Consider the following 11,924-nt stretch of genomic DNA (forward strand, 5'->3'; position numbering starts at 1 on the left):
AGGGTAGAAAGGCTCTACAGAGGGATCTGGACAGGCTGGACTGAGGATGGGCCGAGGCCAGCTGTATGAGGCTCAGCAAGGCTCAGTGCTGGGTTCTGCACTTGGCTCACAACAACCCCATGCAACATGCTACAGGCTTGGGGAAGAGTGGCTGGAAAGCTGCCCGGCGGAAAAGGACTTGGGGTCATTGGTTGATGGTGCGGTGTGAGCACCTCCACCTCAGCCAAGAAGTCCACCTAGGAGACCCTTCAACCAAAGGGAGCCATATGTGACCACAACCAATACAGGACCACAGTTCAGATCTGACCCAGGTTATAAATGGGGCCCTCAACAGAGACCCCCTTTGAGTGGTTGTCCTTGGAGCAGTGGGTGCGTGTCCCAAAGCCCTTCCTTTGAATCATGACGCCATTTAAAGTAACTTCCTGAGACTGGGTGTCCTCCCCTTCTAGGTGAGTGCTATGCACGTTTTGTGTCATCATTCTAAGCTTAGATTCAGTCACAGACCGTATAGTGTTAGTTCCCAGCTGACACCTGAACCGGTAAATATGATGTGTCGGCTGAAATATTTGTAATAGAAGATCCCTCCCCACCTCGAATACTGTGTTCAGTTTTGGGCCCCTCACTACAAGGAAGACACTGAGGTGCTGGAGTGTGTCCAAACAAGGGCAACAAAGGTGGTGAAGGGTCTAGAGAACAAGTCTCACGAAGAGCGGCTGAGGGAACTGGGGTTGTTTTGCCTGGAGAACAGGAGGCTGAGGCCTCTACACTCTCTACAACTACCTGAAAGGAGGTGGTGGCGAGGTGGGTGTTGGTCTCTTTTGCCAAGTAACAAGTGATAGGAAGAGACGAAACGGCCTCAAATTGCACCAGGGGAGGTTTAGATTGGATATTGGGGGAAATTTCTTCACTGGAAGGGTTATCAAACATCAGAACGGGCTGCCCAAGGAAGTGGTTGAGGAACCATGCCTGGAGGTATTTAAAAAATGTATAGATGTGGCGCTTAGGGATATGGTTTAGTGGTGGACTTGGCAGTGCAAGGTTTGCAGTTGGACTCAATGATCTTAATGGTCTTTTCAGACCTAAATGATTCCATGATACTATGATTGATCTTTCAGGTTGCCCAGGGTGGTGTGGACTCAGTGCTCTTTGTGAGTCTCTTCCAAATCAGGATATTCTATGATTATGAGACTGTGATTGGCAGGCAGGTGATAATAAATCCAAACTATACCACCATGCAAGCTCCTGTGAAGAAAATGAACTCTAGGCAGGCCTTAACCACTACCCCAGGGAACCTGTGAGTCGCTGAGCCAGGGTGGGGCTGAAGGGCGGGGTTGGCCAGTGGTCATGCCTGTGATGCGCTCCTGCACCTGTGACAGCACAGGGGACGCATCACAATGGGGGTGGTTATCAGGGGCGCCAGCAGGCAGCGCTGCCCAGTGCAGCCTGGGCCAGCAGTGAGTGCACACACACGGGGGGAGGCTGGGCTGGACGAGGGCCGGGGCAGAAACCCGGGCCCCCGGCGTGGGTGGGTTCTTGCCCTGCATCGAGGGACCAGCTGCTCGCGGGAGCGCCTTGGGCAGGGCACGGTGCCGCCACTGCCGGGGCTGGGCGCAGGCCTTGCTGCCTCCCAGCTGCCTCGCCCCCTCTCCTACCTGCCCCCAGCTCCCCTCCCTGCTTCCCATCTCCAGATCCCTCCCTCCCAGCGCCACTGAAGCCCTTCTCTCCCTCCTCCTGCAGGCCATGGCTGTCACAAAATTCTTCGCCCTGCTTGTGCAAAGCATCATCCAGTTCCCGCAGATGGTGGGTGATGAGCTGGATGAGGCGACGCGTGAGCGCATGGAGCAGCGTGCGGAGCTTCTGAGTCGGGAGATGACTCGGCTGCTGCGGGAGCTGGAGCAGAGGAGCCTGGAGCAGAGCATCATGGAGCAGAGGACTCAGGAGCAGAGCGGCGTGGCCTGGGGAGCCCTGCTCTTTGCTGCCTTGCAGTGCTGGCAGTTCTGGGCCATCGCTGGAGTGCTGGTCGTGCTGTTCGGGCTCTGCTGGTTGCTCAGGAAAAGAAGCCATGAGGCAGACAACAGCAGTGTCGAGGAGAGCTCCAACAGCGACAGGGAGCAGCTGGAGGAGGAAGAGGAGCAGGAAGAGGAGGAAAGTGAAGGAGAAGATCCTGATGAGGAGGAGGCTCTGGGCAGGATTTTTGTAAAGCGCATCCAGTGGCCAGTGCAGAACCTGTCCTACAGAAGCCGGGTGGTGCAGGAGCTGGTGGGCGACCTCCTCCGTGTCTTCCAAGACCTCTTCTCAAATAGTTTCTTCCCAGTGCTGCAGCCAGGCATCAGGGTGGGCAGCACCTTCGAAGGTTGGAGTCCCCATGAGGATGACGCTGTCTGTTGCCTGCTCATGCCCCTGAAGCCCCCACAAGGGCATGCCTTCCACCTGGAGCTGGGCACCACAGGGGATATGCCAGCGAAGGATGCCTGCGTCCGCGTGGAGCTGGAGTGCACCTGCGCAAGGGAGAAGCTGGTGGAGAACATGCTGTGCTTCCTCCACCACTCCGAGGAGGAGCTGAGGAGAAACCAGGGTCCCAGCCTCCTACACACCCTCTGCACCGGCTCCTACCTAGATGCGGAGAAGACTGCCTGCTGGTTCCAGAACTCTGTGAGGTCAGCCTGGGTGGTTTTGCCTCAGTCACGTCGCTACCATATGAAGGTGCTGCCCTCCAGCCGCTCCTGCAAGCTGCAGCTGACAAGTGCCTCCAGGAGAACCCTCTTTGTTGAGATGATCTTTGGGGTGCAACAAGGTGACTCGGACATCTTCCTGAGCAGCCAGACCTCAGAGGACATCTACCCCTCAAGCACGACATGGCCAGAGAGCTACGCTGTGGCAGAGGTGAAGTTCTTCAGCTATCTAGCCAGGCAGGCCCCGCATGACAGCTTCCACCTCAAATGCCTGCAGCTCTGCGCCTGCATCCTGGGGAGCACAGGCTTTTCCACCTATACCTTCAAGACAGCTGTCATGCACCTCCTGAACATCATACCCCTGTCATGCTGGCGCAGGAAGGATTTCCTGCTGCGACTGGAGGATATCACGCAGTACCTGTGCTACTGCCTGGAGGAGAAACGCCTCGACCACTTCTTCTTTGGCAATGAGAACCTGCCCGAGGAGATCCTCTTGCCCCCAGCCTTCGAAACGGCTGAGCCATTCAACCTCTTCCAGCACCTGGCGCAGGATCCGGCTGCCCATGCCAAGGCGCTGTGTGAATTCGATGAGCTGCAAAATCGGCTTACCAGACTGCTCTTCTACGGACACTGAAAGAGGTCTTCACGCACAGAGCTGCGTTTGTGGGCCTCACGGCTGATGGCAGACAACTACCTCATACAGGAGAGAAAAGGAGGGGAGAATGTGGGATGCGGAAAGGAAAGGGAAGGGAAAACCCTGCACAGCAGCCCTCTGCAAAGAGCAGCAGCGTTCTCCTCTCAACGGTCCCCCCAGCGCAGCAGCTTGTGATGACCACAGTGGCTACCAAGATGAGTTTTGCCCTGCTTTCCCCTCTCGCTGACTGCGAACAGGATGGCGATGTCACACGGGTCCAGAAATTCTTGCTGGCAGCTCCAGCTTCGCAGGGACCAAGCGAGAGGCACCGCTGATGTGCCTCTGTGTTCACTGGCTCCGCGTGGAGAATCTACCCATCCTAGGCACGCCCTGGGGAGAGGATGCCACAGAACTGAGCCCGCCGGACACAGAGAACACGCTGCTCAGTCGGCAGTGGCGACTGCTGCCGCACCTTCCTTCCGCAGCACAAGCACACTCTGGGGAGTGGGTCGCGATGCAGCTGAGGAGGCCGTTGCAAGGAGCCTTGTGACAGAGACTCCCGTTACCACCTGGACAGTGACCACCCTCCCTTTTCAAGAGAGTCCATTCCTTCTGGGAGCTTTGTTCTATGCAAAAATGTCAATAAAAGACTTTTTTGAACAAACGCTGTGCCCATGAGTGTCTGTGCATCACGGACTTTGTTGTGGAACGTGGGCAAAGGGTGCTGACAGCTCAGCTGCTGCAGAGTCAGGGAGCATTTTGCAGTGGGCTCTGCTTTCATGATTCACTGGGCTTTGCCTTCCCAGGTGTCCTGTGTTAATCCCAGCAGGCAGCTTGGCATCACACAGCTGCTCCATCACTTTTCCCCAGTGGGATGGAGGAGAGCATCTGAAGGCTACAAGTGGGAAAACTTGTGGGTTGAGAGAGGACAGTTTAGTAGGTGAAGCAAGAGCTACACACCCAGGCAAAGCAAAATAAAGAATTCATTCACTGCTCCCTCTGCCTGCTGGTCACAAGTGGTGTTCCCCAGGGCTCAGTACTGGGGCCAGTTCTCTTTAACATTCTTATATTAAGAGAATATAGAACTACAGACTGGTCAGTCTCACCTCTGGTCCTGGCGAGATCGTGGAGCAGATCCTCCTGGAAAAGATGCTCAGGCACATGGAAAACAAGGAGGTGATGGGTCACAGCCAGCATGGCTTCACTAAGGGCAAATCGTGCCTAGCAAATTCGGTGGGCTTCTGTGATGGGGTTACAGCATTGGTGGACAAGGAAAGAGTGACAGACATCATCTACCTGGACTTATGCAAAGCATTTGACGCTGTCCCGCATGGCATCCTTGTCTCTAAATTGGAGAGACATGGATTGGATGGATGGACCACTCAGTGGATGAGGAATTGGCTGGATGGTCGCACTCGAAGAGTCGTGGTCAACGGCTGAACGTCCAAGTGGAGATCAGTGAGGAGTGGTGTTCCTCAGGGGTCGGTAGTGGGACCGGCACTGTTCAACATCTTTGTCGGCGACATGGACAGTGGGATGGAGTGCACCCTCAGCAAGTTTGCCGACATCACCACGCTGTGTGGTGCGGTCGACACGCTGGAGGGAAGGGAAGCCATCCAGCGGGGACCTTGAGAGGCTTGAGAGGTGGGCCCGTGCGAACCGCATGAAGTTCAACAAGGCCAAGTGCAAGGTCCTGCACAGGTGTCGGCGCAATCCCAAGCACAACTACAGGCTGGGCGGAGAATGGATTGAGAGCAGCTCTGAGGAGAAGGACTTGGGGCTGTTGATTGATGAAAAGTTCAACAGGAGCTGGCAGTGTGCGCTTGCAGCCCAGAAAGCCAACCGTATACCACCATGCAAGCTCCGGTGAAGAAAATGAACTCTAGGCAGGCCTTAACCACTACCCCAGGGAACCTGTGAGTCGCTGAGCCAGGGTGGGGCCGAAGGGCGGGGTTGGCCAGTGGTCATGCCTGTGATGCGTTCCTGCACCTGTGACAGCACAGGGGACGCATCACAATGGGGGTGGTTATCAGGGGCGCCAGCAGGCAGCGCTGCCCAGTGCAGCCTGGGCCAGCAGTGAGTGCACACACACGGGGGGAGGCTGGGCTGGACGAGGGCCGGGGCAGAAACCCGGGCCCCCGGCGTGGGTGGGTTCTTGCCCTGCATCGAGGGACCAGCTGCTCACGGGAGCGCCTTGGGCAGGGCATGGTCCCGCCACTGCCGGGGCTGGGCGCAGGCCTTGCTGCCTCCCAGCTGCCTCGCCCCCTCTCCTACCTGCCCCCAGCTCCCCTCCCTGCTTCCCATCTCCAGATCCCTCCCTCCCAGCGCCACTGAAGCCCTTCTCTCCCTCCTCCTGCAGGCCATGGCTGTCACAAAATTCTTCGCCCTGCTTGTGCAAAGCATCATCCAGTTCCCGCAGATGGTGGGTGATGAGCTGGATGAGGCGACGCGTGAGCGCATGGAGCAGCGTGCGGAGCTTCTGAGTCGGGAGATGACTCGGCTGCTGCGGGAGCTGGAGCAGAGGAGCCTGGAGCAGAGCATCATGGAGCAGAGGACTCAGGAGCAGAGCGGCGTGGCCTGGGGAGCCCTGCTCTTTGCTGCCTTGCAGTGCTGGCAGTTCTGGGCCATCGCTGGAGTGCTGGTCGTGCTGTTCGGGCTCTGCTGGTTGCTCAGGAAAAGAAGCCATGAGGCAGACAACAGCAGTGTCGAGGAGAGCTCCAACAGCGACAGGGAGCAGCTGGAGGAGGAAGAGGAGCAGGAAGAGGAGGAAAGTGAAGGAGAAGATCCTGATGAGGAGGAGGCTCTGGGCAGGATTTTTGTAAAGCGCATCCAGTGGCCAGTGCAGAACCTGTCCTACAGGAGCCGGGTGGTGCAGGAGCTGGTGGGCGACCTCCTCCGTGTCTTCCAAGACCTCTTCTCAAATAGTTTCTTCCCAGTGCTGCAGCCAGGCATCAGGGTGGGCAGCACCTTCGAAGGTTGGAGTCCCCATGAGGATGACGCTGTCTGTTGCCTGCTCATGCCCCTGAAGCCCCCACAAGGGCATGCCTTCCACCTGGAGCTGGGCACCACAGGGGATATGCCAGCGAAGGATGCCTGCGTCCGCGTGGAGCTGGAGTGCACCTGCGCAAGGGAGAAGCTGGTGGAGAACATGCTGTGCTTCCTCCACCACTCCGAGGAGGAGCTGAGGAGAAACCAGGGTCCCAGCCTCCTACACACCCTCTGCACCGGCTCCTACCTAGATGCGGAGAAGACTGCCTGCTGGTTCCAGAACTCTGTGAGGTCAGCCTGGGTGGTTTTGCCTCAGTCACGTCGCTACCATATGAAGGTGCTGCCCTCCAGCCGCTCCTGCAAGCTGCAGCTGACAAGTGCCTCCAGGAGAACCCTCTTTGTTGAGATGATCTTTGGGGTGCAACAAGGTGACTCGGACATCTTCCTGAGCAGCCAGACCTCAGAGGACATCTACCCCTCAAGCACGACATGGCCAGAGAGCTACGCTGTGGCAGAGGTGAAGTTCTTCAGCTATCTAGCCAGGCAGGCCCCGCATGACAGCTTCCACCTCAAATGCCTGCAGCTCTGCGCCTGCATCCTGGGGAGCACAGGCTTTTCCACCTATACCTTCAAGACAGCTGTCATGCACCTCCTGAACATCATACCCCTGTCATGCTGGCGCAGGAAGGATTTCCTGCTGCGACTGGAGGATATCACGCAGTACCTGTGCTACTGCCTGGAGGAGAAACGCCTCGACCACTTCTTCTTTGGCAATGAGAACCTGCCCGAGGAGATCCTCTTGCCCCCAGCCTTCGAAACGGCTGAGCCATTCAACCTCTTCCAGCACCTGGCGCAGGATCCGGCTGCCCATGCCAAGGCGCTGTGTGAATTCGATGAGCTGCAAAATCGGCTTACCAGACTGCTCTTCTACGGACACTGAAAGAGGTCTTCACGCACAGAGCTGCGTTTGTGGGCCTCACGGCTGATGGCAGACAACTACCTCATACAGGAGAGAAAAGGAGGGGAGAATGTGGGATGCGGAAAGGAAAGGGAAGGGAAAACCCTGCACAGCAGCCCTCTGCAAAGAGCAGCAGCGTTCTCCTCTCAACGGTCCCCCCAGCGCAGCAGCTTGTGATGACCACAGTGGCTACCAAGATGAGTTTTGCCCTGCTTTCCCCTCTCGCTGACTGCGAACAGGATGGCGATGTCACACGGGTCCAGAAATTCTTGCTGGCAGCTCCAGCTTCGCAGGGACCAAGCGAGAGGCACCGCTGATGTGCCTCTGTGTTCACTGGCTCCGCGTGGAGAATCTACCCATCCTAGGCACGCCCTGGGGAGAGGATGCCACAGAACTGAGCCCGCCGGACACAGAGAACACGCTGCTCAGTCGGCAGTGGCGACTGCTGCCGCACCTTCCTTCCGCAGCACAAGCACACTCTGGGGAGTGGGTCGCGATGCAGCTGAGGAGGCCGTTGCAAGGAGCCTTGTGACAGAGACTCCCGTTACCACCTGGACAGTGACCACCCTCCCTTTTCAAGAGAGTCCATTCCTTCTGGGAGCTTTGTTCTATGCAAAAATGTCAATAAAAGACTTTTTTGAACAAACGCTGTGCCCGTGAGTGTCTGTGCATCACGGACTTTGTTGTGGAACGTGGGCAAAGGGTGCTGACAGCTCAGCTGCTGCAGAGTCAGGGAGCATTTTGCAGTGGGCTCTGCTTTCATGATTCACTGGGCTTTGCCTTCCCAGGTGTCCTGTGTTAATCCCAGCAGGCAGCTTGGCATCACACAGCTGCTCCATCACTTTTCCCCAGTGGGATGGAGGAGAGCATCTGAAGGCTACAAGTGGGAAAACTTGTGGGTTGAGAGAGGACAGTTTAGTAGGTGAAGCAAGAGCTACACACCCAGGCAAAGCAAAATAAAGAATTCATTCACTGCTCCCTCTGCCTGCTGGTCACAAGTGGTGTTCCCCAGGGCTCAGTACTGGGGCCAGTTCTCTTTAACATTCTTATATTAAGAGAATATAGAACTACAGACTGGTCAGTCTCACCTCTGGTCCTGGCGAGATCGTGGAGCAGATCCTCCTGGAAAAGATGCTCAGGCACATGGAAAACAAGGAGGTGATGGGTCACAGCCAGCATGGCTTCACTAAGGGCAAATCGTGCCTAGCAAATTCGGTGGGCTTCTGTGATGGGGTTACAGCATTGGTGGACAAGGAAAGAGTGACAGACATCATCTACCTGGACTTATGCAAAGCATTTGACGCTGTCCCGCATGGCATCCTTGTCTCTAAATTGGAGAGACATGGATTGGATGGATGGACCACTCAGTGGATGAGGAATTGGCTGGATGGTCGCACTCGAAGAGTCGTGGTCAACGGCTGAACGTCCAAGTGGAGATCAGTGAGGAGTGGTGTTCCTCAGGGGTCGGTAGTGGGACCAGCACTGTTCAACATCTTTGTCGGCGACATGGACAGTGGGATGGAGTGCACCCTCAGCAAGTTTGCCGACATCACCACGCTGTGTGGTGCGGTCGACACGCTGGAGGGAAGGGAAGCCATCCAGCGGGGACCTTGAGAGGCTTGAGAGGTGGGCCCGTGCGAACCGCATGAAGTTCAACAAGGCCAAGTGCAAGGTCCTGCACAGGTGTCGGCGCAATCCCAAGCACAACTACAGGCTGGGCGGAGAATGGATTGAGAGCAGCTCTGAGGAGAAGGACTTGGGGCTGTTGATTGATGAAAAGTTCAACAGGAGCTGGCAGTGTGCGCTTGCAGCCCAGAAAGCCAACCGTATACCACCATGCAAGCTCCGGTGAAGAAAATGAACTCTAGGCAGGCCTTAACCACTACCCCAGGGAACCTGTGAGTCGCTGAGCCAGGGTGGGGCCGAAGGGCGGGGTTGGCCAGTGGTCATGCCTGTGATGCGTTCCTGCACCTGTGACAGCACAGGGGACGCATCACAATGGGGGTGGTTATCAGGGGCGCCAGCAGGCAGCGCTGCCCAGTGCAGCCTGGGCCAGCAGTGAGTGCACACACACGGGGGGGAGGCTGGGCTGGACGAGGGCCGGGGCAGAAACCCGGGCCCCCGGCGTGGGTGGGTTCTTGCCCTGCATCGAGGGACCAGCTGCTCACGGGAGCGCCTTGGGCAGGGCACTGGTCCCGCCACTGCCGGGGCTGGGCGCAGGCCTTGCTGCCTCCCAGCTGCCTCGCCCCCTCTCCTACCTGCCCCCAGCTCCCCTCCCTGCTTCCCATCTCCAGATCCCTCCTCCCAGCGCCACTGAAGCCCTTCTCTCCCTCCTCCTGCAGGCCATGGCTGTCACAAAATTCTTCGCCCTGCTTGTGCAAAGCATCATCCAGTTCCCGCAGATGGTGGGTGATGAGCTGGATGAGGCGACGCGTGAGCGCATGGAGCAGCGTGCGGAGCTTCTGAGTCGGGAGATGACTCGGCTGCTGCGGGAGCTGGAGCAGAGGAGCCTGGAGCAGAGCATCATGGAGCAGAGGACTCAGGAGCAGAGCGGCGTGGCCTGGGGAGCCCTGCTCTTTGCTGCCTTGCAGTGCTGGCAGTTCTGGGCCATCGCTGGAGTGCTGGTCGTGCTGTTCGGGCTCTGCTGGTTGCTCAGGAAAAGAAGCCATGAGGCAGACAACAGCAGTGTCGAGGAGAGCTCCAACAGCGACAGGGAGCAGCTGGAGGAGGAAGAGGAGCAGGAAGAGGAGGAAAGTGAAGGAGAAGATCCTGATGAGGAGGAGGCTCTGGGCAGGATTTTTGTAAAGCGCATCCAGTGGCCAGTGCAGAACCTGTCCTACAGGAGCCGGGTGGTGCAGGAGCTGGTGGGCGACCTCCTCCGTGTCTTCCAAGACCTCTTCTCAAATAGTTTCTTCCCAGTGCTGCAGCCAGGCATCAGGGTGGGCAGCACCTTCGAAGGTTGGAGTCCCCATGAGGATGACGCTGTCTGTTGCCTGCTCATGCCCCTGAAGCCCCCACAAGGGCATGCCTTCCACCTGGAGCTGGGCACCACAGGGGATATGCCAGCGAAGGATGCCTGCGTCCGCGTGGAGCTGGAGTGCACCTGCGCAAGGGAGAAGCTGGTGGAGAACATGCTGTGCTTCCTCCACCACTCCGAGGAGGAGCTGAGGAGAAACCAGGGTCCCAGCCTCCTACACACCCTCTGCACCGGCTCCTACCTAGATGCGGAGAAGACTGCCTGCTGGTTCCAGAACTCTGTGAGGTCAGCCTGGGTGGTTTTGCCTCAGTCACGTCGCTACCATATGAAGGTGCTGCCCTCCAGCCGCTCCTGCAAGCTGCAGCTGACAAGTGCCTCCAGGAGAACCCTCTTTGTTGAGATGATCTTTGGGGTGCAACAAGGTGACTCGGACATCTTCCTGAGCAGCCAGACCTCAGAGGACATCTACCCCTCAAGCACGACATGGCCAGAGAGCTACGCTGTGGCAGAGGTGAAGTTCTTCAGCTATCTAGCCAGGCAGGCCCCGCATGACAGCTTCCACCTCAAATGCCTGCAGCTCTGCGCCTGCATCCTGGGGAGCACAGGCTTTTCCACCTATACCTTCAAGACAGCTGTCATGCACCTCCTGAACATCATACCCCTGTCATGCTGGCGCAGGAAGGATTTCCTGCTGCGACTGGAGGATATCACGCAGTACCTGTGCTACTGCCTGGAGGAGAAACGCCTCGACCACTTCTTCTTTGGCAATGAGAACCTGCCCGAGGAGATCCTCTTGCCCCCAGCCTTCGAAACGGCTGAGCCATTCAACCTCTTCCAGCACCTGGCGCAGGATCCGGCTGCCCATGCCAAGGCGCTGTGTGAGTTCGATGAGCTGCAAAATCGGCTTACCAGACTGCTCTTCTACGGACACTGAAAGAGGTCTTCACGCACAGAGCTGCGTTTGTGGGCCTCACGGCTGATGGCAGACAACTACCTCTAGGCCCAGCCGGCAGCTGAGCGCCACGCGGCCGCTCACTCACTCCTTCCCCAGCATGATGGGGAGGAGAAGTTAACAAAAGGCTCGGGTCGAGATAAGGACAGGGAGAGCTAATTATCATCACGAGCAAAACAAACTGAACTTAGAAAGAGGGATTCATCTAATTTATTACTAAACAGAATAGAGCAATGAAAAAAAAAAAGTAACATCAAGCCTTAAAACACCTCCCCCACCCCTCCCCCCTTCCCGGGCTCAACTTCACTCCCGGCTTCACCCTCCTCCCCCCCCCTCAGTGGCGGGGGGGGGGGGGGAATAGGGGGAGGGGGATGGGGGTTGCGGTCAGTGCAGCGCACGTTGTTTCTGCCGCTTCGTTGTCCTCGGGGGGAGGACTCCTCTCATCCTTCCCCTGCTCCAAAATGGAGTCTCTCCCACGGGCTACAGTCCTTCCCGAACTGCTCCGGCGTGGTCTCTTCCATGGGGTGCAGACCTTTAGGAGAAAACTGTTCCAGCGTGGGTCTCCCACGGGGTCACAAGTCCTGCCACCAAAACCTGCCCTGGCGTGGGCTCCCCTCTTCACGGGTCTACCGGTCCGGCCAGGGACTTGCTTCAGCCCGGGCTTCCCACAGGCCACAGCCTCCCTCGGGTACCTCCACCTGCTCCAGCGTAGGGTCCTCCACGGGCTGCAGGTGGAATCTCTA

At 57.6% G+C, this 11,924-nt stretch overlaps 3 protein-coding genes across 3 annotated transcripts; all 3 read left to right on the plus strand.

The window, feature by feature from the left end:
- The first annotated feature begins 1,725 nt into the window (after positions 1-1,725).
- On the plus strand, positions 1,726-3,306 carry LOC142601861 (inositol 1,4,5-trisphosphate receptor-interacting protein-like 1). Its single transcript, XM_075752997.1, has one exon. The coding sequence runs from the start codon at positions 1,741-1,743 to the stop codon at positions 3,304-3,306; it is 1,566 nt and encodes a 521-aa protein (XP_075609112.1). The 5' UTR covers positions 1,726-1,740.
- Positions 3,307-5,653: 2,347 nt separating this feature from the next.
- On the plus strand, positions 5,654-7,234 carry LOC142601862 (inositol 1,4,5-trisphosphate receptor-interacting protein-like 1). Its single transcript, XM_075752998.1, has one exon. It carries the CDS (start codon positions 5,669-5,671, stop codon positions 7,232-7,234), a length of 1,566 nt encoding a protein of 521 aa, XP_075609113.1. The 5' UTR covers positions 5,654-5,668.
- A 2,348-nt stretch (positions 7,235-9,582) lies between these two features.
- Positions 9,583-11,163, plus strand: LOC142601863 (inositol 1,4,5-trisphosphate receptor-interacting protein-like 1). The gene has a single exon (XM_075752999.1). The coding sequence runs from the start codon at positions 9,598-9,600 to the stop codon at positions 11,161-11,163; it is 1,566 nt and encodes a 521-aa protein (XP_075609114.1). The 5' UTR covers positions 9,583-9,597.
- Positions 11,164-11,924: the final 761 nt, after the last annotated feature.

This window comes from Balearica regulorum, chromosome 5 (assembly GCF_011004875.1).
Source record: "Balearica regulorum gibbericeps isolate bBalReg1 chromosome 5, bBalReg1.pri, whole genome shotgun sequence".
NCBI lineage: Eukaryota > Metazoa > Chordata > Aves > Gruiformes > Gruidae > Balearica > Balearica regulorum.

Bases quoted from the DNA above. Each gene is read 5' to 3' on its own strand.
- LOC142601862 (XM_075752998.1), top strand. From the start codon at position 5,669: ATGGCTGTCACAAAATTCTTCGCCCTGCTTGTGCAAAGCATCATCCAG.
- LOC142601863 (XM_075752999.1), top strand. From the start codon at position 9,598: ATGGCTGTCACAAAATTCTTCGCCCTGCTTGTGCAAAGCATCATCCAG.
- LOC142601861 (XM_075752997.1), top strand. From the start codon at position 1,741: ATGGCTGTCACAAAATTCTTCGCCCTGCTTGTGCAAAGCATCATCCAG.